Raw genomic sequence first — 27,144 nt, forward strand, 5'->3', positions numbered from 1 at the left:
ATTCGCAAGAACACCCCTCTCAATCGCCGGAGGTGTTCCTCAAACGTTTTACTGAAAACAATGACATCGTCCATATAAATCAAGCATGTATCCCACTGCAAGCCCGACAAAACCAGCTCCATAAGTCGCTGAAACGTCGCTGGAGAGGAGTGAAGTCCCATGGGTAACCGGTTAAACTGGAACAGCCCCCCTGGAGTCCGAAATGCTGTCTTAGGTTTCGACTCTTCGTCGAGCGGCAACTGCCAAAACCCCGATAACAAATCAAGAGTCGAAAAATATCGCGCACCAGACAATGCATCGAGGGACTCATCCATCCTGGGGAGCGGATACGCGTCAGCCACAGAGATCTTATTCAGGCGACGGAAATCAACGCAGAATCGCAGGGACCCGTCCTGCTTCTTAACCAGCACAATAGGCGCTCCCCACGGGCTAGAGGAGGGTGAAATAATATCGGCTTCTAGCATATCGTTAACAGCCGACTGAACATGTTCCTTCTCCACGGGACTCAGTCGGAAGGGATTTAGCCTGACCGGCGCCGCATCGCCCGTTTCAATGTGATGGTGCAACAAATCCGTGCACCCAATGTCATACTTATGTTTACTGAATACATCAGAGAATTCAATGAGCAACTCGCGCAGCGCACCCAACTGCGCCGCCGACAAATCGTCCGAGGCGGCACATAACGAATGGACCCACTCAAGGTCTTCCCTTGGCTCAACGTTCCGCGCGGGGCTCGAGCCCACCTGCGCAACCAACCCATCATCCCCAGGAACCTGCGCCGCGTGAGCCAGCACGGTGCCCTGCGGGATGACAGCTGGTCGCGACCCCGCGTTCAAAACCATCACAAACGGATCCCTGTCAGCCCGCACCAAAGTGTGAGCCACCGATAAATCAAGACCCCCGACAGCCTTGTTAGAAGGACCCAAAAGCATACTCTGTCCCGAAGCCTCCCTCACCCATGGTTTTCGCAACCGGAGGGGAATCAACATCTGTGAACCCGGGGGCACTTGCACTGTCTGCGTCGCCACCGCTTGTATCGTAGCGCACGCCGTCCGAATGTCAGTAGGGCCCGTCAAAAATGAAATCCGGCGACCCGATGGCAGTTCAATGCATCGTTGATCGATAAGAATTTTAATGGGCATTTTAGCCAAAAAGTCAGTGCCCAAAAGACACGGAACTGCCAAGGAAGACGAAACGAAAACGGGTCCCGATAATTTGATATCTCCAATGCAAATGGACGCCCTAACCTGACCGATAATGCCCAACGATCCCCCATTAGCGGCGTAAAATGGCACATCCACTGGAAGCAGCGGACGACATTGGACTGGAAGAATATTATAAATGAGGTCCGATATAATAGTTGCCGATGCCCCCGTGTCCACTAACACCCTAATCTCAACCCCATCAATAGATCCCGTAACAACGGACGAACCCGCCGAAGCAGCCACAATTCTATGCCCCAATTCCGCCCATTCAATGTCTCCCTGGTCCCGGCCGAACCCCCCTCGCCGAACCGAATCCCCGAACCTTAACCGGCCCTCCTCCGCCGCAACGCGGCGTCCCATGTGTGCCGAATAAACAGGCCGAGCGTGTGAGGTGCCGCGACTTGCCGGGGATTGTAGAGATGACTTGGGCTCTCGGTCGTCGTCCAGCCGAGCTCCCCTGGCGCGCTGCCGCGGAGCGCGGCACCCGGACGCCACGTGGCCCCGGAGGCCGCAGTTATAGCACGTGACGAGGGTCGGAGTAGATCTTGGTTGCTCCGACTTTCGGCCCGATCGCAGAGGCGACCGGGCCCCCGGCCTCCAGTCCCCTGGTCGTCCCGTGGCGAACGCCTCCTCTCGTGGGCTGACGACTTGGGGTTCGGCGACCACCAACCCCGGGGCTGCGACGACAGCAGCGTTGCAACCAACGCCTTGCTTCCGTTGTAGGGCCTCGTGCGCTTGAATACTCGTGGCGACTCTCAAAGAAGAAATATCAATGTCGTCAGCTGTGTTGATAGGGACCCCCAGGTCCTGCGCCAACTTGAGCAGCTGCTCCAAAACCATCGCGTCTTGGCCCTCCTCGTCCATCCGAGGGAACGCAGCATCAGCAAGAGCCAGCAACGCCGTGCGATAGGCCAGCGCGGTCTCCGTGGCCGCTTTCCGTCTTGCGTAGAACTGATGGCGGCATGTAGAGGGAGGCCCGTAGACCCTGGCCAACAAACCCAGCGCATCCTTCAGCGTGGAGCGGTCCGACTTCCGTGCAGCCCTGAAGGCCGCGAGCGCATCGTCGTCCAGCATGGCGGGCAATGCCCGCAGCGCCGTAGCATCGGACCACGCTGACATCTCTTGATGCGCCAAAAACCTTCGCTGAAATTGGCCCCAGTCTCCGCCTTCCGCCTTGAAGGCTGACAACGTGGGCAGGCGCTGCTGAAAAATGAAGTCATCCGCCTCGTGGTTCCTCTCCGCCTGTCCGTCGGTGTCTAAGATGGCGGCTCCAGCAGCAGACGTAAGATGGCGGACCCCCTCGCGCGCTGATGAAGTCGATGCGCGCGCTTGGGAACCCACCACCACGTGGCGCTCGCCGTTCCCGCCAAAAGCAGGCCCAGGCGCAATGGCGGGAATCCCCCATTCGTTTTGGCGGGAATCTGCAGGGCGACCTTGTAAAATGTCCCCCACCGTCCCCGCTCCTCCCGACGAGCTGATCTCCGCCAAGATGGACGCGGCGGCGAGCAGCAGCTCCGCCAGTCGGGAGTGCGCCTCACGAAGCCCGGCGTCTGTCCCCGGTCGCTCGGCCGGCGCCGTCGACGGACCCTGCAGCGTGGGCAAGTCCTCTTCCTCACCCCCCGCCACCAGCGGCTCCGAGTCGTCCAGGTCTTCATCGCGGTCAATCCCGTGGGTCCTACGGGTCTTCCTCGTCTCCATACTTGGAAGCCCGTTTCACTTCTGACGCCAGATGAAGTATTGGAAAATGACGGCAGGAAACTCCTTGACGGGAACACACTTCTTTTATTAAATCTTGACTTGTAACAATACAACGCGTGGCCTCTCTTCTTCACACCGCACTTCTCTTGACTCAGGATTCTGTGCTGCCGGCTCTCTGTGCCTCGTGTAGACTCCGCGCCTCGGCTACACTCCTCTCTCGCCTCGTGTAGACTCTGCGCCTCTGCTACACTCTCCTCTCTCGCCTCGTGTAGACTTTGCCTCTCTCCCGCTGGCTACACCGTATGCATACTCGGCTCGTGCAGACCGTTCTCTCTCGCTGGCTACACCGTATGCACACTCGGCTCGTGCAGACCGTTCTCTCTCGCTGGCTACACCGTATGCATACTCGGCTCGTGCAGACCGTTCTATCTCGCTGGCTACACACTATACATTACTCAGCTCGTGTAGACCTTTCTATCTCGCTGGCTACACACTATACATTGCTCAGCTCGTGTAGACCTTTCTATCTCGCTGGCTACACACTATACATTACTCAGCTTGTGTAGACCGTTCTATCTCGCTGGCTACACACTATACCTTACTCTCTTCTACTCTCCATTACTCTCCTCTCCGGGCTCTATCTCTACACCTTCGTCTTCATTCTTAGATGGTTCCACTTCTGCCCCTTGCTCCTCTGTGCATCACCTTACATACCCCTTCTTCCCGGGAGACGGAGCGGATGCGGACCTCAACGTCGGCACCGCTCCTCCGTTACCCAATCCCCACGCGCTATCCCCACGATCCGGTTCCGCTCAGCGCGTGTTTCCACTCTCCGACCAATCACACCGCGCTGCTACCCGATCACTCCCTCTGGGCGCGTCACCGGCACACAGCCAATCAGCAGCACTACCCCCACCCGCGCACTGACGCCTGCTCCTCCCCGTCAGCGCGCGTCACCACACACACACCCGTACATACGCGCTGGCACACGACATATACACCCAGCGCGTATCACCACTACACAAGTATTAACGGATGCTGTATTTTGTGCTGTGTTTTTCCATCAGTTTCACCTCATTCTATTAATTAAATACATTGGAGTCGGATGTTCACCCTGGCTCTGAAGGTTTATTGAATGCGAGGGTAACTACTCGGATAGTGGTGCAACGCAGCGCACAGCGAGGCCGAGACAATTCTGCTAACCCAGGGTCTGTTGAATTCTGACCTGGTTTAAACAATTATTTCAGTACAGTCAAAGAACGTATTATATTGTCCGTCATCTGTCTATTCCATAAACCTATTCACTCTTTACCCCCATCTTCTTCGTGTGTGTCTGAGGATTAAGAACACAAAGCCACATAAAGATTTCTGTCCGTTACAATTTTGCGGTTCGTACAGTGCATTACATAAGCAGCACCAATGCCTGCCACGTTAACAGAGCGTTTGCAATTTTGAACTTCCATAAATATTGTGGATTTTTCTTTTTTTCAAAGAAAGTGAACAGAAAGTAATAACGTCAGTTATTGAAGTCGAGAAAATGTACACGTTCGTGTAATCACAGCCCACTGTCTGTTAGAGCCTTAACATTTTTGTAATAATCGTTGCCTATGTTAAAGAAGAAAAAGTTCCTATGAAAGTTCTCCGTTAACTCTTCATGCCGACGATGTCACTTAACCCCTAATGGTGTCGTCAGCCTTTAAAAAAAGATCTTGCCCAAATGAGTTTTGAGGACGGCACTCGTTTCCCGTTTACAGCCACCTGAGCCATTGGCGAAAATTACAAATTGCAATGGTGAGGGCGAGTTTATCCATAGGACGACCATTTTTTTGACTTGCCGCACATTAACCTTTTATTAAGGCACCCGACTCGTTATTCTTGTGCTGTATTCATCGACGCATATGTCTACGGCTTTCCAAAGGGAAAGGCCTCGTTGTTTCTGGGGGAAAACACATTTCCAATACGTTCAAAAGTCAAACGGTGAAATGAGCCATGGGGCAACAGCAATTTTTGTTGTCCCAAGCCAGCGGTGGAAAGTTCCCTTGAGAGCGGTGGGGGACCAGTCTGTACGTAAGATAAACTATGACTATACATTTTTACCATCTTCTTGGTTCTTCCGGTAAAGTCACGTCGAAGGGAAATAATAAAATAATTACAAATAAAACATTAAAAAATAAAAAAAAATGTGATTTTTATTTTTATTTTGTTATTTCCCTTCGACGTGACTTTACCGAAAGAACCAAGAAGATGTTTCCCTGCAGTCACGAAAGCTTTAAATCGAAACATTTTTACCAGGTAAGGCCCACTGAGCTGTCGGATATTTTTTAGAAGCGACCTATGTATGTACACGTATGTTGAACTTCTTTCGCACCGTGCATAGCAAAGCATGCTAATCGGAGGTGCGGACCTACCTGGCCACAAATGAAAGCTTGACAAAGTGGCTTGTCATGTGTACATTTGTAGCAGCCAAAATGACCAGTATTGACCTACGAACAAGCTGTTATGCTCATTTTAATGTTCCATGACGGCTGGGTGAACCCCAACGTGGATTTGAACTCGCAACCTGCTGATTTCGAGTCCAAAACTCAAACCACAATGACACGTGACCAGATTGCTTAAGTTGACCACAAGGAATGCTGATATATTAAATCAAGCATAATAATTCGATATTGGGCATTGGATTCTTTACTCCCGATGTGACTTACGTGGTGATGATGAATTTGCACCATATGAGGTAATATTTACAGTTTTTCACTAAATCTTTATGAAAAATTAATGGCCTTGATCAGAAGGTGTCATTATGATCTATGACGAAAATCAGTGGACAAAACCAGCAGAGGTATCACGGTCAATGGAAGGAAAACGCAAAGGAATGAAATAGGACGAGATATGAAATGAAATTAGGGCATGTGTGCGAGGTGGATTGGACGTAGTTATTTGGGTCCACAAGCAATGGATTTGGCATGTAGAGAACATCAGCAGTGGATTGAGAATGGCTGGTGATATTGGTTGTTAGAAATATTGTTATCTTTTTTTTTGCACCTGGTTACACTTTAAAAAAAATCAGTCCCACTTCAAATAGGGAACGTGGGCAGTGCCCATCTATGTTGGTGGCCCTGACCCACTTGTGCAAATTCCACATTCCCATGTCAGGGACAGCTATTTTCATGCAAACTCTACAGTTGATTTCCCATAAAGTGACACTCATTTTGCAGCATAGGAGCTAACAACCTTCAGCTCGTGATTCGAATGTTCTGCCAAAGTACCACCCTGACCATATAGATAAACACTCATCCCGTTTTTATCCAAGACGATTTCATTTTTGTTCTCAATGCCTTTTCAGGAGGGCCCTACTTGAGAGATGGGGTGCTGCTGTGGTGGAAATTTAAGCACACTGGACTTGCAAATCGGGGGGTCGCTGGTTCGCTCTGGCTTTGGTGCGGCAGTCGAAACAAGGGGCAAGGTTCCTTCACCCCCTCCCATGGCCTGTGTCCATCCAGCAGCGCAAACGGGTACAACACGGCCAGTCGGTCAGCAAGCAGGTCGCGTGCGGCGGGGTTAAAGTGTGGGTTCTCGCATCTCTTCCAAGACGCCTGGTTAGCATGAGGCCAAATATCCACTAGAGGGCGTTCTCTGGAGCTCCCTCTAGCAGGGGCCCTTCCGGCAGTAGTGTCATGAGCGAGCAATTGCAGAGCTGAACCAAGAGGTTTGTGTATTTAACGAGAAAAAGTTATTTTCTGTCAATTTTAAGGTACTTTATAGTTTTGTGAGGGTGTTTTTGGAATTTATCTAGTCAGATTGGGGGTTTTTGCTGACTTCATCTTTTCTCTTTATTGCTCCGTTGTCAAAATAACATTTTTTTAAAGGTTTTCCCACATAGCTTGTCATTACTTGCTACCATATGGGAGCCGTTTCCCCTTGGGCAGTCGATTATAACATTGCCACTGCTGCTTCTCAAGGCTTCAGCCCTGGTCGGTCAGCATTAACACATCCGGTCCGGACTAATGTGTAAACAGTCCATTGCCAATGGTGTAAGTTTATGTAACGCAGAGCCCACCTTTCCGCTGTGCCTTCATGGCACTGGCATTACAATGTTTAGCCAATGTGATTTGTTCATGTACATAATTTCACGGAGCCTGGCTTCTACGTGTCATGTATTGAAGAGAATATCAAATAACGGCATTGTGACCTATGTGCCTATTTGTGAATATCGGGAAAATTATATTTCTCTTCATCCACTTGTGGTGTCTCCATTGGCCTTAAAAATACATGCAAAAGGCCAATTCTTGCAAATGTATTTTCATGGTAACATAACTAATGTTTGTTCCGACTGGGCTTTGCCAGTATATTGTGGAAAATTGCAAACATTGCCTGGAACATATTTCAAACTGAGCCAGATTTTGGTTTACTACTTGGGATAATGTCTCAACATCACTTCGATGTCTATGTGCCCAGCTGTACCTGCCTGGTTTTGCTGGGCGTCACTGTTCATTATCATCATCAGCTATGATCCATCCACTGCTGGATGAAGGCCTCCCAAAGTCATCACCATCTCTCATGGTCCTGCAATGTATCCATCCAACTGGAAGCTGCACACGAGCCGATTTCATCATTCAATTGTCACGGCTGGCGTACCATCACGCGAACTGCGGTCATCTTCGCAGCAGTGCCTCTTGGCTGCTAGCCATCGAACAATGGCGGTCACCGCATCGCGTGCTTTCAGATGTGCTTTTGTGGCCGTCTGGAATGCTCTTCCTTCATAGAGCTATAGATTGAACGCTCATTTCTTTACATCTGATTTTTATGTTTAATTTATCGTCATTCCCCACAACCCAGATTAGCACGGTTGTTTATGTACGATGCGGACGTTCAATAAACATACTACCCAATTTTATCTTTCCATCTTCACAGTGGATGTGCCCTCGGATGAGTTACGTCCTTTGGCTGCCACACCATTCTTATTCTCACCAACCGGCCATCATCTCTTCGAGTGACGCAACCTGCTCTAAGCCCCCCACCTATTTTTTTCTGAACAGTTTGGATGGTGTCATCAACCTGGGTATCTTCACTAATCCACGTGTTGTACTTTTTGTCTCGCTGTGTAATCCCAGGCATGTGCCTCTGCATACGTCTTTGTGCACTCATGAGCTTCTGTTCAGTGGTCTTCATCACAGTTACATGCTTTCATTCCATGTCATATCAAGTAGGGCGCACTAATTAAAGTCGTTCTCCTGAAGACACATTGGCACGTTCGGCTTTCCAGATCACTCTTATACCAGCTCTTATCCTCCTCCCATTTTCATCACTTTGATCTTAGCCTAGCTTCAATAACTGCCCCAGGTACACATATTCAGCTGTGTTTACAGTTTGTGTCCTGACAAATATCAATGTATGAATGTAATACTATTAAAATTACACGTGGAGCTATTCTACGAATTTTTTTTTCGATCCTAAATATTAATTATCATGTGTTTTTCAACTGTTATACTGATTTTACTATGACGCTGGTATTATCATTGTATGTTACTATTGATGCTGTTATATTTTAATGCTATCATTTATATTTGGTATATTATTACACTGGTCAACACACTTTTTCTGGCATAAGGTATTCCAACGGTTTTAATGTAATTTTGGGGTGCTGATTCCAAATCTGGCATCAGTTTTTGTCTATCACATCAGGTTTTTGAGATATCAAATATTGCATTGTCAATAAATACTGCAGAAGAAAAATATTAAATAAATGTGGATATCTACATAAAATGATATTTTAAACACACTATCCTAAAAATACAGCACAATATATTAACACTAAAGCAGTCACTGACTCGCAACAACTTGCAATCATAAGTGACAGAGTTAATTTCGGGTAAAATCAATGAAAATGGGGTATTCCGATAGCATAAAAATGAGATGTGATAGAGCAAATCTGAGATCAGATTTGGAATTAGCGCCCTGAAATTAGTCTAAAACAGCTGCAAAAGTCCAGGCCAGATTTTTTTTTGACCAGTGTTATGTTGTGTTATGTTATTCTTGGGTGAGGCTCATTGAATTTATCTGTGTAGCAATTTGTCGCTTACACCTGGCACGAATCTTAAATCAATCCATCCGTCCACATCCAATACTGGCACTTTGCAAAATGCCACTGAGGATAACCTGGTGCATGAACCTGCAAGTCGCGTAGGAAAATTCCAAATTAAATTGAAAAAAATCCAAAATCTATACAAACGTTCTTTGTGTAGTGAGTTCAACTGAGTCGCAGACGTACTCTTTGGAGGCAACACATTTATTAACACCAACACACGGGGTAACTGCCCCTTAACAGAATAACAACCTATGGTGGTGACCACCAGGCTAACTACACTAATTACATGGTAACTAGCTACAACGCACCCAAGCTTGGGTCCCGGTCCACGTGTTGGAGACTCTGTAGGACGTAGAACATAGACGAAGGTTCCTTCAGGATGAACAACAGCGCCGGTCCCTTTGGGGGACCCGGGGACCCGGCTAATCTCCTCCGCGGCGTGGCTGGCTCCGCCCTTGGCCACGCCCACCTTCCAGAATCCTCGAGCAGGATCTCGACCCTGACACGTGACCACCCCTAGCCCCCACTTGGGGCCCCTGTGTAGACTTAACCGGTCACGTGTCCTCTGGGGTCAACCAGAGTGCCATGGCCTTTAGTAACCCCATTCCCATGGCCGGCACTCCCACACCCTATCCTGTAGGGGCCGGCACTGCATGCACGCCGAGCGTGGTGCCATCCAGCTCTATCAATCAGCGCTCACCGGGCCCCTCTAGGGCCGGCACCACACAATGACATCCCGCGATGTCACTAGATTCGTATTATTTAGTGACCGGGCTGCTTCTATATGAACCCCCCTGCACTTTTCTAGCTCTGTTTGATCTCTGATGTCTGCCCATATTCTTACCCAGAATCTCAGCGGCGTTGGCTCGGTGCTTTGACGCAGCCATCATGAGCCCCTTGAGCTGGAAAATATGCAGTGATTATTTATATTTATATAACTCTCTTGCAATATTACCAGGCCTGGGGATACGGTTGAAATTCCCCCATGCAGTCTTGTTTGATTTTGTCAAGACACACACTAAAAAACAAGGTTGATCATACATGCATACTTACATAAAAAACATACAGGCACTTGAAATGATGAATATGTTCTCTTAAAATGGAATTGCGATGTAATAATACATTCACATTTATTGTAAAGAATAATTATTCCATATGGCAACACAGACATTGAAGTAATTTCCCCATTGTTTTTGTAGTAGCCTGCTGGTTCGGTCAACTTTCGTGGCATATCATGACAAGTCAACTGATTTCCATGGAAGTAAAGTTTTTAATTGCCTATTATTAACAGTGCACTTTAAAATGCGGGCATAACAGTGAAAACATGTTATTGTATCCTCGAACATATAAGAAAGTAATTACTTCAGCATCGAATACAAATTAGAAGCACCAACTTTTGAATACCCAAGGATAGACGTTGTTGTTACAGCTCGACTGGAATGCCGTCTGTAATTGTTTTTAAAATAGTTTTAATGCCACAATTGCAGTCCATTACGAGCTTATGGGTCTCTCTTGTGGTTAAAAGCCCCCATCAACGACTTTGCTGGCACATTATTAATATGGCCAACGACAAGCAAACTGCTGCCTGCAATCCATCACTTGGGAGTTAGGGTTGGAGGTTACATAGCGAGAAGACTAATCTGCTAGGCACAACAACCTCCATAATATAGGTTGTTTTGGGGGGTTAGATCGCGTAAACAGAACATGCCAATTCGTTGCATGATACACATTTAGATTTACGCGATCTAACCCAAAAAAACCCTGTATTATGGATGATATTGGTCGCGAAAGCCTACGTCTATAAAACTCACAACAACCTCGTCTGACCTGTCACGGAATGGCTATTTTATCAATCTCGCTAAAGAGGCATCGAAGAAAGCTTGGTTCTCTTGTGCCCGCAGGGCTTTGTTTCGGCTCGGAAAAGTCATGCCTAAGATCGGATTACAAATCGTCAATTTGGCCAAAGTTGGAACCCTGCTGCTGTTCATTATCTGTGGTGGAACTTGCAGTTCCTACCTCGATGTAGGTGACAGAATTCCACATAGTCGCAGTCAGGTCCATTGATGATTCAGCCACTCATTGGTTCACTCCAGCCACTCCAGATCACTGTTGGTCAGTCACCACCTTGCCTTATGACTCTTCGACAGTTACTACCATGGTTTCCATTCACTGCGATTCCCCTACCCACGTTGAGGGCTCAGGCCATAGCACCAGGTCGGCTGATTCATCTCATCCACACTCTATCCAACCACCACACCTCCGCTCACAGCACTTCGCTTTCTGCTGCTCTCCTCGTGCTGCCGCACGTTGGAATTCCTTCTCACCGTCTCTTTTCTTTCCCCCAGGTTCGTATAACCTTGCTCAGACTTACACGTTCAAGAGTGCTGTTTGTTGCTGGCCGATTGCCATCTTTGGGCCTTTAGGCCCTGCGCTCAACAACCGTGATAACAAACAAAAAATAAACACCGACGCTCATCACGTCCGCAGGTCCCAACCTGCAGGATGATGAGGTAGCCAGTAGACGGCAGTACAGCAAGTCGGCTGCTGACCTATCCAAACGAATGTCTCCAGTGTTGTCATGTCACGTGGGAGGGTATTATAGAGGCACTCTGATTTACTCCCACATGCAAAACTGCCCTCTGATGAATTTGTTAAACCGAGCGCCTGAGATGGAGTTGGGCTTTTTTAATAATAATATCCGTTGATCGAATGATTGCTGAGTGCCGCTGAGACATCGCAGAAAAGTTCCATGTTGCTATGCGTGATGAATTAATTAATGGAGCCAATCACTCCGTAAACATTTTTTTAGAACCCTATCGATATTATCTCACGATCTTACAATTTTGAGTTGAACCGATCTTACCCAATAGCACCGTCTCACTAGACGTTCCATAGCATGATAAATGTAGCGTGGCTCTAGTTGTAAATTACTGCCTATAGCATATCACTTTCAAAAACACACAAATTAGCCATAGATCTATTGCTGTCTGTTCGTGTTGGGTCGTTGACATGTGGAATATTCGCCGCTGGATCACGGCCAACGGCTGAGATAATCACCACCACATGCTAATCTGAGCTTTGACTTGTTAGTTCCATGCCACAGCATTATCGTAATGTGTGTTAATCACATATGCTTGTGACGGAAGCCGATGGCTGCACATTACAGCCACTTTAGATGATGGGCTCAGGTGACCCCGGCATGAATTTGAACTGACAATCATCCGGTATTAAGATAAGCCGCTACAGGAGCAACCGTAGTCAATCACACGGATCAAGGATACTCATTATCATCGTTGTCATCGTCATGATCGATGTGTCACTTCTGTCAGTTCATTAGCGACGATAGGGCTGAACAGATTTGCTGCCATGGTTCCCTTTCTTTAGCCAGTATTACTGCTTCACTCAGTCTCAATCCTTCCTCTGCTAGACCTCATCCACTTCGTCTGTCCACCTCATTTCCTTTCTTCCCTTACTCCTGTTACCTTACCCATTTGTGTTGCATCCCCAAGGTACAGGATCCTCTCCGGGCTCATTGAATAATGTTGCTGTTACACAAATACACCCATCGGTACTGGCCAGAGACAGATTAATTAGAAGGCCCTATTAATAGCATATTTTCGCATGTGGTTATCGGTGATTTGGATAACTATTGAATGCACTCTGCATGAAATATGGTGCAGTCTTAGGTTCGATTCCCTGGCTGAAACCCAAGATTGACTCATCCCTGCTGGCTTGAGTATTTCGTTACGGTAAATATTGGTCACGTGTTTCAACTCGGAGTTTGCAACTGCGTAGAGACAATCGTTGTGAAGTGCCTGTTGCTTTTTTCACCGCTGCCGCGAGTATTGCGTGATATGGCATGCACTCTGCCATATCCGTTCATGCTCGCTTGGGCAGCATTGCAAGCGCTGTTGGTGATTAGGCACAATTGCTTTATTTTTCTGCCAAATAAACTATTTAAACTTTTTTTAATGAGGTAAGACCCACTGAACTATATAGATATTTTTTTAGAAGCGCCCTGGCCACAAATGATAGCTGAACAAAGTGGCTTATCACATGAACATTTATAGCAACTGAATACTCTTAAACACATGTTTCTTAATGTGGAGGGAACAACCAAAGGAACCGTAGAAAAATTCACGCGGCCACAGGGAGAACATGCAAACACGAAATATATAGAGGCTTCTGGGTCAGGAACGAACCCACGACCTCCCGTATACCAGGCGAGGGATTTAACATCTTGCCACCGCGGCTCCCCTATCATCCAACCTATGATACAGCACTTCCAGAGCTATCATGAAGCCCTCTGTTAACAGAGGCAGTCGTTTCAAATGTAAATTGTGCATGATACACGTGTAGTGTGCTAATACACAAACACGAGTCGGAGGTACTCTCTTTGTTATTCCGGCCTTCACAGCCTTAGGGGATAACTACACACCGGGTCGGGACAGCCAATAAGCTGCCAGACCCACAGCTTGAAGAGGGCAAAGATCACGACGACGACGGCACGACGAGTTCCACTCCAGATCGCAGCAGCCCCGACTGTGAGTCGGAGCTCGCCCTTTTATCCTGCCCAGCGTGGCCAGGCTCCGCCCTCGACCTCGCACCCATTTGGATCCCCCAGAGGGCTCCGTGCCTTGCCCACAGGTCCAGCTGGTAGAACGGGCTGTTACCCCTAATTCCATTGTCTACCAATCTCCCAGCGGCACGCGCTACAGTGACTTACTCAATGTCACTACATGTGTAGTGAGTTCAACTGAGTTGCAGATGTAGACTTGGAGGCAAAACATTTATTAAACTCCAACACACGGGGTAACTTTCCCCATCACAGAATAACAACCGATGGTAGTGAGCACCAGGCTAACTCCACTAATTACATCGTAACTGCTACTATGGACCGGGACCAACAGCTCGGGTCCAGATCCACGTGTTGGAGACTCGTTGAACGGAGAACGTAGAGGAAGAGTTTCTTCCAGGATGAACAACCCTGGTCCCTCTCGGGACCTGGCTTATATTCTCTGGAGCGTGGCCGGCTCCACCCTTAGCCACGACCACCTTCTAGAATCCTTGGGAAGGATCTGGATCCCAACCACGTGACCACCCCTAGCCCCCACTTGGGGCCCCTTTGTAGACTTAACTGGTCACGTGTCCTCCTGGGTCAACCAGAGTGCCATGGCCTTTAGTAACCCCATCCTTCGGCACTCACACACCCTGTCCTGTAGGATTGGCACTACATGCCAAGCGTGGTGCCATCCAGCGCTATCAATCAACGCTCACTGGGCCCCTCTAGGGCCGGTATGCACTCACACCCTTGTGGTATCCGCGATGTTGTTACACCGCACGCCGTGCCTCTCTAGGGCTGGCACTACACGTTGACATCCCGCGATGTCACTAGACATGTACACGGACCCTCATCCATATGAATGTTCATCTTGAATTTTTCTTTTCCCCGTATGTTAACTTCCATTGGTTTTGTATAATAACTATGTTGCCAAAATATTTGATGAAGCTCAGACTCTTCCCGCTTAATGTTTTGGCTTTAATTACAATTTTCGTTAAATATTTTCTAAAGTTGCTGTGAATAGCAAATGTAAAAAAAAACACAGTCATGCACAAATAGTTTTCTGAACAAAAAATTATTGTTGGAGCGAGACAATTGGAAAAACACAACACGGCAAAACATGTACACATATGCGATTTGTATACATACGTCGATGATTGAAGGTGAATCATTCCCAAAGTGATGAAATGATGAGACAAACACAATTAGGATGGAGTGCTTTTCCAGAGATTGCACGTTTTAATGAAAAGCAGGAAAAGTCACGTTCTCAATAATTGTATATTATCCTGCTGTGACGACCAGACACACGGACACTGACAAAGAAAATTGAATAAAAAGCATAACATTTTTTTTTTATATATCAAAGCATGAAAATATGCACGATTGGATTACAATGAGAGACAGAGAAACCTGGGGCATGGAATCTTTATTTCAGAATCAAAATCTTTATTTCGACTGGAGGAACCTGACGAGGTTTGAAGCTCTTTCTCGCAGATGCCCAGTGGGGGCGCGCCAAATCGGCAACGTCAAATCGGCAACGTCAAATCAGCAACGTTCATCCTGTGCCCATTTTGCTTCCCAACCATCAGAATGCGAGAAATTTCCGAAGCCTCCTCGGGGCTGCTCGGGGCTGCCAGCGGTGGTGAACAACATCTCGCCCGTCCATTAAGGATGGGGGAGGCATTTTGTCTTCACTAAACAACACGACGCAAACACGCGTTTTTCGTCCGTGGCCTCCTCCCGACGGTTGGCAGAAATGACGGTGGGAAGTTTGCGTGCAGGCAACGTACCGACAGCGGCATTAACGCGACAACAGCAAAAAATACATCTCACCACACATTTCCTGCTGAGACACAAGCTTATTAATCTTCGCTCCGGGGCGAGCAAGATGTTGCACTTCCGCGCCGGCGAAGCGAAGGATTAAACCGCACGTCGCAATGGTCAGACTTTTGCCCTCTGCACGATCGTGCGCACGTTTGCCCGTTTGGCTCGTGCCGGCCGGTGCCTGTGCATTTGCGTTTGCCACTCGCGAGGTCCGTGCAGCAATGTAAGATCGTTCCGAGGCAGAGAGTCGAGGGAAATGAGGTGAAAATTACCAGCGGTGCCTTCGTACGTTATGTAATGGATAAACACGTAAGGGGGGAAAGCCACTCGCAGTGTGCCTCCATCACACTCGAACAGTGCTATACAGAGACTCCATACCTTGTATAATCTGTATAAATGTATCACCAGTGTTGTCTCAAGTGTATTAACCAGCGTATGCTTTCACTTGTTTTTGTTCAGTTTATATTTAAGCTGAAAGTCATTCTTCTAAAACTCGTGTTCTCACGCGTATGGCCGTGTATTTGTGTATGTTTACGCGGATACAATTCATAGGGGGGAGAGGTGGTGCTGTGAGTAGCGCACTGCATTATGAACCCAGACACCTGACTTCGATTTCAGGTCACGGCTATATGGACTGATCCTGGCCCCCCACATTCGTCAACCCGCACAGGCACAGCTTGGGAAGCCCTTCATCCACCAGTGGATTGACAAAGGACTGGCAGTTATTGCGTGTTTTTTTTACAAACACTGTGTGTATAGCAGGATTGTAATTTCGATCGTCGGTCTATATTATCAGGTGGCAGACTACTAATAATCCCATCGATAAGGTAGCGAGTTCAAATCGCGATGATGGATAATTCGACCCATCATCACTTCGTGGTGTATAAAATGCGCACCACCTGATGAAGCTGCACCTTTTGGTCACAGGTAAGCCAGTGCACACCGTGTGCAGAAATCAGGACTTGCCCAAGGAATGTGGAAAATCCAACACTTTGCTTCAGACCAAACATATGAAAAACCGATTCCGTCAACTATTGCACAGATATTATGTTTGTAAAATGATAATCAATGCATGTTTTCTCGAGGTTAAGTTTAATAGTTACACTGTGTGACATTTGCTTATTGATAGAATCAGATGCCTTTGGAAATGAAATACTTTTTCGCAATGTTTTGAATCTGTTGTCACTCTAACTTAACAAAGACATTTAGGTTTTCTCATTTGTGAGCAACTCGTTATCCACGAAAGGTCAGCTCCCATTTTTGCTCTTTAGAATGATTTAAACTAATGGCTCAGTGCTCAGCCAAAAGTCTAAAATTTTAAACACTGACATATCTCACGTAGGCTCAAATTATACACAAATGTAAAATGGGATTAGATTAACTTCAGTATTTAGCTTACGCAAATAAATTATTCATTTTGCAAAGTCGGCTCATATTTCTTTAAATTGAAGCTTTGCACTCAACTCTCATTCACCTATTCTTATTTGCAGACAGCTGTTATATACAGATGTCTGCCGAGCGTTGTAAGTTTCCTTCCAATTAGAAACCCTCTGCCATTCCGCTCTAATTAACGTCAGGAGACTCAGAAGCACACTGCACTGTTACTGAACATGTGCTTACATTTTCCTTAATTGTCTTAACCCCTTTCACCAACAGCGTGAGCTCCGGTGCCCACTCGATACTCCGCCACTTTAGATGCGTCTTCGGACTCGTTCAGTCTCTCATCCGGACCGCGATTCACTTACAGGATATTTTCGGCAATGTTTGTGCGACCGTTTTCGAGCAACCAATTTTCACCGCCACCTGCGTCTTGTTCGCTGTTGACGAAATTTCCTTCAAGACATATGCCAGCAAGACTACCTTGCTGGCGTGTGTATATGTGTGGTTCAGTAACGTCTGACGTCAAAGAAAGTGGAGCGAAAAGAGTTAAAGAAGCACATGTTCCCCCCACCCAAAAAAAAAATTGGGGGTGATGCTTTCAACACTGATAGTAACGAGCTAATACGCGTAAGTGACTAACCCGCACAGGTCTAGATCCCGTTAGCGTGTACGCGTGGTTGTATTTCGCTGCAAGTGTTGGAGTTCATATTTATTTGTTCTGTATTACTTTTACACAAAACATCAGTGCTTCATATTTTGTTTCTTTCCCCCAGCCACTGGAATTCACATGTAAAGTAAAGAGCCAAACTTTTCCGTTCATTTAAGCCCAGGGCACCAAGGGTAAGCTTTGTTTTACGGCCTTTGTAGTTGGCTCATAATGTTAACACGAAACTTTTCCATGCGTGTGAGCTTCTGGAAACACAGTAGGCTTAGCAGTCGTGTTCCCACTGCTTGAACGTGTGATGTGTAATAGTCGTTGGTTACAGAAGCCCACTCGGGTCAGGGTCAGGGGCAGGAAACTCTGCTCCATAGAACCCATTCTCATTTTGGCTTTTTGCGATGCCATTAAAATACTTGCCAGGTTTAGCCAAAAGTCGGCGTCTCCCCCGCCGAAGCGAGAATAGGCACAACACTCTTCCCTACTGGCAGCTCATGAGCCGGTGGTAGAAATCACGCAACTCCTTTGACAGTTTCTCAATAGGATGACCACCGTCGTTGTCTCAGAGAGTGAAACTTCGTTTATTGGCCTCCCCCCCCCCAATAAGGATGAGTCCAATGCCCGACCAGGATCTCTGCGTGCTCAACATTATGAGCGCCTAACGAGTGGCGCGGTTGGTGACGTACGGTGCGAAAGAAGTTCAACGTACATACATACAGCATTAGTCACACTGACTCCGTTCACAGAGCTCCTTGGCTAGGTTAACATCTATACAGGTTCAGCTGTTTTGTCAATGTCATTTGGAATTAGGGCCTCCCCATGCTGTGAGGTTTCGGTGGTCTTTTGACCATACTTCATCACCCAGCTCAGTGCGAGTGAGTGAAGGTAGAGAGCATAGCTGAGGAAGCCTCGAGTACAGTACAACAACAGATTTTGCAGCACTCCCCTCTGCTACCCGCATCGTAGCTCATTGACAAAGGAAATGGAACAATGGCTGACAAGCGTGCAAAGAAGCACATGGATGGACACGTGCTTGGAATTGCATTGAGAGACAGAGAGAGGATCACTGGGATTAGGAAACATACCGCGGGTTTACTTAAGGCATCATTTTCCTGCCGTTAAGAAAAGTAAGTTAGACTGGGGGATCAAAACGCATCGCCCGAAAATCATGACGGTCGATGGACGAAACTGGTGCTGGAATAGCAGCCAAAGTGGAGTAAAAGTGCCCCAGAGGATGCCCACCGAGCTGACGGAGCGATGAGATCAGCTCATGCTCAGGAGAGGATTGCATGGGATGGCGTAGAGGCCTTCGTTTGGCAGTGGATAGATGATGGCTCACAGTGATCACTCAGAACTAAACACAGCATCCCCGTATTCCTAGAAGCCGTCATGGTCGATGGTCAAGGACAATAGCGCGGAGGAAACCAAGGAACGGAACGCGTCCGAGGGGACGTCTGTCAGGGAGATGGAGCGATGAAGTCAGCTGATGCGTGGCAGCCGGTTGGAATGTTGCGTCGTGATGCCGTGAGAGATGGCGATGGAATTTGTGAACGAGGCCTTAATCCAGCGGTGGCATGATCACGGCGGGATGATCACGACTCGGCAGCGCTGCGTGAGCCTGCGTGCGCGTGCACGTGTCCGTCTGCTTAGCCTCGGAGGAGTGTGCGGTGTGGTGTGTAAACATCAGCACTTCAGAGACAAAGACATACATGAGTGTGGGGAGTGATGCTGACCACATCACCCCCTCGTGTATCGTACTCGCCTTTAGGGGCAAGCGCTTATAGAAATTGCCCCTTAAGCCAGTGAGGCTGAACAAGGAATCTTTTTTTGTGTGTGCATGGGTGTGACTGCGCGTATCCATTTGTAAATTCTAGTTACATCATCATTCTCGGAGCGAGGCGCTGTCAAGCATTGTCTTGTTGGTTTACACCTGGAAATGTCATGCTCATTCATCTTGCCGTACGATTATGGCCGTGGATGGGTTCGTTGTGATCCCTTTGGGGAGTTGCACCCAGACAGAAAACGAAATCGCGACGGGCCAGTGAAATGATGCCACTGTATTTCGCGTTTTCCGTATAATTACACGCAATATTGATTTCGCTTGCCGCGTGAATAACATATTTATTTAATCAAAGGGATCCCCACCGACAATTCGCGCAATCTTTTACTGTGTGTGTGTAATATTTTTTCCCAGCTATTTTCATTTTAATTGCATCCCTGCATTGCATTATTTTTGAAGGTGTGCCACTGAACACATTTGCCTGTTTGATTGTCCTGTTGATAGCACGTACCGACCCATGACCTAAGCATTGCATTTGGTTCCACGTTGCTGTAATGCATATTTGTTGTTGTTGTTGCTTCTTCTGTGTTTACAGGGCTCCGACCTTCGCAATGGGAATGTGAAAGGAAGCGTCCTCACTGGTAAGAGAGGGGCCCCGTGTCCTGGCCTTTAAAAACAAAATGAGGGTTCGCACTTCAAACGGCAAAATAAGGATTTCATTTTTAGTGGGTTCGTAAAAAAATTTTTACTTTCTTTGTACACATTGTCAAACCATGACGAATGCACAACTCAATTATAAACATGAAAGATCGAGCGCTGTTATGACAGATTCTAGGTGAAGGCATACTTGGAATTTTTTTTGGGTGGGGGTGGAGAAGCATTCAAAATAAATTCTGTTGAAACGTAAAATAAATAAACATACAATACATAACTCATTGCAAACTGTTTGTAAAGAACATTTCAAATGCTTGCACTTATGTCGACCCGTAAGATATCGTTTAAAATTGCATTTCAAACCATATTTTAATGGTTCACTCTTTTGAACCACTTGTCATATCAAAATTAAAGTCTGGTCCTTTGTGCAAACCTCGCCGTGCTGGTTCTGCTTAATTCTCATCATCTAGACCCTGAGCCAGTCGTGGAAATCCGAGTTGCTCCATCGGAACCCATCCGTACACACACAGGGTGACTAATATTGACGACTCTCAAACTGCTTCTCATTTTACTGACGAGGCACAGGGAGGCTGAGTCACCGCCCCGCGCCGCCGCCCACCCCTCTCCTAAATTGTGAATCAAGCACTCAGAGTGCATTCCGTCAAATGACCATAGTAGTTATGCAGTCACGCACGCGGCAACACGCTAAGAAGAAGGCCCGTTGCGAACGCAGTGGCAGCGTTAAGGTCATCTGGACATGGTGACTTGTAAGGTCCTACCTTCAGTTATTCAAGGCGAGCCTTTAATCAGACGCAGCTGTGCGTGCATGTACAACTAAAAATTAGCGTATAATGTTGATACAGTGAAGAGTGATTAATTAATAGTTGTGTGTTTAACAGCATGGTGGCTGGCTTCAGATGGGCATTGGAGATGTTTGTTTGCTTGGCTGGTCGAGGGGCAGAACTTCTTAGTCTTCCTCCTTGGACCCTGGCGGCAGGTTTGTGAGAATTCCTAAGTCAGAACAGAGGTCCAGAGGGAGTGGGTCAACAATTTGACTGCATCTGAATGAAGAGTCTGGCAGCCGAGTAGGTGTGCATCAAGGGTGGCTATTGCCAGGGCTGATACGTGAATGGTTACCTCTGTTGTGTTTATGTCTCAGGAGAGCCTCGTTGAGTCCCAGGACTCTTTTTTAGGTGGGTCCCGAGGGAGCAAAGATTTCTGCGTTTCCTGATAAAGTTATTTTCGAATCTTTCAAATGTGGCACATTTAGACCGTGGAGAGTGGCACACCATTATCATACTCTTCGCTCTGAAACAGGCAGAGCGTATGTTATGGTTAATACACCCGCAGCATTAACCAGGGCGTCCTATCGAATTCAAACTGCACACCATCTTCAACAAGTGGCAAATGTACTTCTACTGGGCCACGTCACTGCCCAATTGTGAGAGGAGAGGCCAATTGAGGGTTCGGGGATATCCTGTTATATGTCAGTGAGTGTATATGTGTGTGCCCATAGCCATGAGTTTACTTACGTGGGCGTCCATATATACGAGAGTGTTTGTGTAGGGGTGTGTGTATATTTGTGAGTGCAATTACGTGCGGGTATACGGTCAAACAACCACTTCTTCTTGACGTGTGTGTTTTTTCCATACGTACGTATGTTAAACTTATTTCGCACCGTACGTATGCATATGTCTTCTTGGTTCTTTCGGTAAAGTCACGTAGAAGGGAAATAATAAAATAATAAAAATAATAAACATAATAAAATACAATTCTCACGACGTTTCGGCCACAACGCAAGCAGCCGTCCTCAGGTGAAGAACAGGTCTGTTGGAAACACAGCGTCTGAATTCTTTCCGACAGACCTGTTCTTCACCTGAGGACGGCTGCTTGCGTTGTGGCCGAAACGTCGTGAGAATTGTATTTTATTATGTTTTATTTTCATTATTTTATTATTTCCCTTCTACGTGACTTTACCGAAAAGACCAAGAAGATGAATCCCTGCAGTCACGAAAGCTTTAAATCGTATGCATATGTGTTTCTTTGTCCACGTGATTGTGAATTTACAAGTTTGCTGTGTTGTACAGAGTATCATCCATTTGTAAAACAAAAAAAATCTGACACATGATTAATTTGGCAAAGACAGCTGGACACAATGGCCCTTCTTGCGGGCGCTTTGATTTAACAATCGAGCAGACAGTGTGCTTTCAGAAACACATTATCTTGAAACGCATTATCAGTTGGACCAATATGCAGGCTTAAAGTGACAAGCCACGGATGTTGCAGGTAGCACTCTAGGCCCCTAGACCATTTGGCCTTTTAGAATGGATCAATATCGATCCTTCAGCCTCACTCATTCCACAGACATTCGTTGCCTTCAGTTGACCCTTTAAGTCCTCCCTTTGGGCCAGCGACAACCACAGGGAAGAAACGCACATACGTATGTTGAATTTCTTTCACACCGTACGTAGCCAACCGTGCTAATTGGAGGTGCGGGGGAAGGACAAACAAACTAAACACTAAAAGCACTTCTCAAGTAATGAGTTTTCAATCTAGATTTAAAAGTGTTGATTCAAAAGCTCCAGTTTCTTCCTAATATCGGAAGGAAAAGCATCACAGACGGCCACAGGAGCGCATCTGAACCGTGCGATGCTGCAATAACTTTAAGCGGAGATCCCAAATAAAATAATACGAATGAAGGCTTCTACACAACGTGTCGGTCATGGGCGTTGTTTGACCATACTTCACCACGCTGGTCAGTGCGGGTTGGTAGAGGCAGGGGGCTGAGCCGTGGACCGTTTTTTGTCGTCGTGCGCCGATGTGGCCCAAAACCCAGCACAATGGACACTGTCAGGCCCCATTGACCTCGGGGCGGTGAAACACAACGTGCCGCTTGGCGTTATGTATTGTGCACGATCAGAAATCCAATCGTCTGCGTCACCAAAATTGTACCACGGCAATACTGCGACTGTGCAGGTTTTCATGGTTTGCGCTGTGGCGCTCTGTTATTCGGGTCATGCCGCGTGTTGCTTGACACGACGCCAGACGTTTTGCTCCACGTGATGGGAACTTCCTGAAGAAGATTCTCGAAAAAGCTCCCAGCACGTGGAGCGTAACGTCGGACATCGTGCCGAGCAAACAACCTCAATAAACATTGGAGAGGACAAGTTGAGCACCGTCTCCTTGCCCGTTTGAGTGGTGGGACGCTTTGAATTTAACTTCATTTGGGATTGGTAACCCAGTATTATTTTACTTCTGATTATATGCCAATGGTGTGGTCTTGAGACATTGTCGTTAAGTGAAGAAACGTGATTCCGAATCTCTCACAGCCAGCAGAGTACCATACCCCTGAGCTTTATCTGGAGTCACTTGAGTTGGCCTCTCTCACCCAGCACTGCAGATGATTTATTTCCTGCTCCAGAGAGAATTTTCATCGTACCCTTCGTCCCACTGTATTCTTACATGTTTTCCTCATCGCTGGAAAATTTCAAATATACGAAAATAAACCACGTACATGCGACATGTGATGGGTTTATTGTGCCGAGCCACACGCAGAAATTACCCGACAACACGTCGGCGAGATGCACAGCACGCTGAGTGCTACACCACCGCCCCTCTTACGGAACGTACACACAACTTGCTCCCAAATCTATGCGTGTGCATGTACGCACGTTGGCCTTTAAAAGCTGTGGAAATTCCTATAATGTGTCCTTAACGGAGACTCGGCCATAATTCACAGGTTTCTCCCCTCCCCACCCCAACATACATGCTTGCAATGGACAGACACCACTTAGAGTAACAATACGAATTTGTCATGTCCATAGAATGGCAGACGAGAGGATTCCTGAGGTCCATCAGCAGACAGGAGGAACTTGCCTCGAGTGTACACGAAGGCCATGCTTTTCAATCAGGGTCGACAGAATCAGACATTTCATTAAGGGGAACAGAAACACCTTTGTGGGCATTGATTTGATTGTTTTTGAGTTATGTTGTAGTTACTCAGGAAGACCTCACTACTTAAGTCTAATTTTTCGATTTAAAGCTTTCGTGACTGCAGGGACTCATCTTCTTGGTTATTTCGGTAAAGTCACGTAGAAGGGAAATAATAAAAATAACACGTAATAAAATACAATATATTTTATTATGTTTTATTTTTATTACTTAAGTCTCATGAATCTATTTCAAAACGAGGTCCTCATTTTTTATGTTTGGCCAATTCCTTACAGGAGCGTTCTCCATGTGGCATGTAAGCCCAGAGTGCCCACAGAACACCCACATGCACGAGGGGAACGACACTCAAAAGCCAGTGCAGAGTGATCATGATGCTACTTAATCTACTGCTAGCATGTGACTGGTTTACGCATATTTTTTCACTTTACCAGGTAAAACCCACTGAGCTGTGTAGCTCTTTTTCAGAAGCGACCTGGCCACAAATGATAGCTCAGCGAAGTGGCTTATCACGTGGACATTTCTAGCAGCGAAATACTCTAAACGCACGTTTGTAAATGTGGAGGTAAAAACCGGAGGAGCCGTAGAAAAATCCACGTGACCACGGGGAGAGCATGCAAACTCCAAATATACAGTTGTCAGGGTCGGGATTGAACCCACGATCTCCTGCATACCAAGCGAGGCAGTTAACATCTCGCCACCGTGGCGACCACGGTAACGCCACGGGATCATCCCAGCATGATCCCAGCCACACCTGATTTATGAGTTTTGGCCACAGGTTTGTGACACCACACTGTGAGTCAAATGCTTCCCAATCGATAGAGACATTGAATTTTGGCTCCACATATAAACACACACTTAGAAATGCATATTGCTCCACGTCTGAGGACCATTGTCTTTTTCATGACCTTCATTAACACAGCAGCCATGCATGCAGATGATTAATATGATTAACACTATAGCTGGTGTGATTTTCCTGGCCTGGTGGCCAACAATATCAAAACCCAGTCTTGGGTTGACTCAGCCCATCATCTCCCTCGGGTCAATGAAATATATACCATTTTGTGGGAATCATCTTCTTGGTTCTTTCGGTAAAGTCACGTAGAAGGGAAGTAATAAAATAATAAAAATAAAACATAATAAAACAATTCTCACGACGTTTCGGCCACAACGCAAGCAGCCGTCCTCAGGCGAAGAATGAGAACATTATCAAGCTTGATAATGTTCTCATTCTGTTTGGCCTAAGAAGATGATACCTTGCAGTCACGAAAGCTTTTATCAAGCTTGATAATGTTCTCATTCTTCGCCTGAGGACGGCTGCTTGCGTTGTGGCCGAAACGTCGTGAGAATTGTTTTATTATGTTTTATTTTTATTATTTTATTACTTCCCTTCTACGTGACTTTACCGAAAGAACCAAGAAGATGAATCCCTGCAGTCACGAAAGCTTTAAATCGAAATCATTTTGTGGGAAGTCCACAGTCGTTATTCGATCAAGGGACTGTCGGATGTCCACACAGGCTCAGGGCTGCCAATAGAGATGCATGACATCTTATTGCTCGTTAAGCGGGCAGACGAATTCACTTCCTTGTGAGAGGCTCCACCAATGCTGCGTTTCCACGGCCAATGGAGAATCGACCATTATTTTGCTGCTATAAATTTCTTCATGATAAGCCACTTCGTTGAGCTATCATTTGTGTTCTTCTTAGGTTTTTTCGGTAAAGTCACGTAGAAAGTAAAATAAAATAAAAACAAAAATCACGACGTTTCGGAGGCAACACAAGTCTCCGTCATCAGGTGGGACCGTCACAGCCAGATTAGCTGTATCAAGTGAGGCAATGATTCAAGATGTAATCCCTTAAAAGCGAGTTGAGGGGGGAGGGAGAGGGAGGGGGGAGCTCATCAGACTATGATAGCCAATGAAAGGAACGTATCGGGAGGGAGGGGGGGCGTATCACTTGATACAGCTAATCTGGCTGTGACGGTCCCACCTGATGACGGAGACTTGTGTTGCCTCCGAAACGTCGTGATTTTTGTTTTTATTTTATTTTACTTTCTACGTGACTTTACCGAAAAAACCTAAGAAGATGATACCTTGCAGTCACGAAAGCTTCAAATCTAGAACTATCATTTGTGGCCAGGTCGCTTCTGAAGAAGAAGCTAATAGCTCAGTGGGCTTTACCTGGTAAGAAAATAAATATATAGTTTAGTTTTATTTGTCTATATATTTTTAAAGTGATTTGTTTACCTTTCCTATATCGTGCACCCCTATCGTGTTATTGTACTATTGTTGTAACGTTCTGACCCGCCCCTACTTGACATCTGTGAAAATAAAGAGCCGTCTAGCTCATCGGATTCCTCCAGTGTAAATCAATATTCAGATTCTGAAGAAAACTTTAAGAGCCGTATGGCTCCATCGGCTCGGCCCCTACCACTCAGCTCCCCTTGGCCACCCTTCCTTCTGCAGATCCAAGGCAGGCCACATGCTCGAAATAGCTTACATGATCCCAAGATGATAGCCATTATGTGTTATATTTTTCCGTAGTCAATTTTTTTGCTGTAATAAAAACATGGCACAGCAGTGGCTCTAAGCGAGAGTTGCCGTGCTGCATCTGTCTTCTGCGTTTTTCCCATGACGTCACAGCAGTTCCTGAGGGTGTTCTGAAGTATGGTGGAAACACTATCACGCAGCCTTGTTCAAGAGAGACATGTGACTTGGTTGGTGCCATCATAGCTCGGTTAGTCTCCTGCGAGGATCTAACCCGAGCCCTACTTTCCTGGTTTGGCAAAGCACACAGGCTCACTTCCCATTCGTCATGGAGATGTAGCCCAACTCTGATTTCGTTGCGAGCGCTTGTCCCACTCTGTGCGATCCGATTTCGGAAAATCTCTAAACAGTCTTCGATCCATCGCCCTCTCTATGGTCACGCCGCATGCCATCACGTCCTCATGCACAACGTGTGTGTGTGTACGCTGAACTTCTTTGGCACCGTATGTAGCCAACCATGCTAATTGGAGGTCCAACTTCTCACCCTGTCTTCTATGGCCTCGTCCCTATTTTACTTTCCTCCATTTTTATGATCTGACCTTTCTTCCCAGCAAAGCCGTCCGACCTTCTGGTCGCATGTCCGAACGATCTTCGTCGATTCCCGCTCAACGTCTCCTCTTTCGATGCTGCCTACTTTCCACTGGAGATCTGTAAACCAGTGGACATCTGTGAAAATAAGCGATATCGTGCATCAGATTCCACCAGTGTAAATAAATATTCCAATTATGGTTATCTGACTTCTTCGATTGTCGCACAATCTTTTCTGCTGACTCCACAAACGCATCTCAGCCTTCTACTACTTTCCGTC

General features: G+C 46.7%; 1 protein-coding gene across 1 annotated transcript in view; it reads left to right on the forward strand.

Annotated features, from left to right (window-relative positions):
* PEBP4 (phosphatidylethanolamine binding protein 4) overlaps positions 1-27,144 on the forward strand; it is a 282,010-nt gene that overhangs the window by 165,873 nt on the left and 88,993 nt on the right. The window contains exon 5 of the mRNA XM_078855533.1: positions 19,784-19,829. Coding sequence (XP_078711659.1) covers positions 19,784-19,829 — 46 coding nt within the window. The remainder of the gene's footprint in view (positions 1-19,783; positions 19,830-27,144) is intronic.

The sequence above is a fragment of the Lampetra fluviatilis genome, chromosome 4 (assembly GCF_964198595.1).
Source record: "Lampetra fluviatilis chromosome 4, kcLamFluv1.1, whole genome shotgun sequence".
Classification (NCBI taxonomy): domain Eukaryota; kingdom Metazoa; phylum Chordata; class Hyperoartia; order Petromyzontiformes; family Petromyzontidae; genus Lampetra; species Lampetra fluviatilis.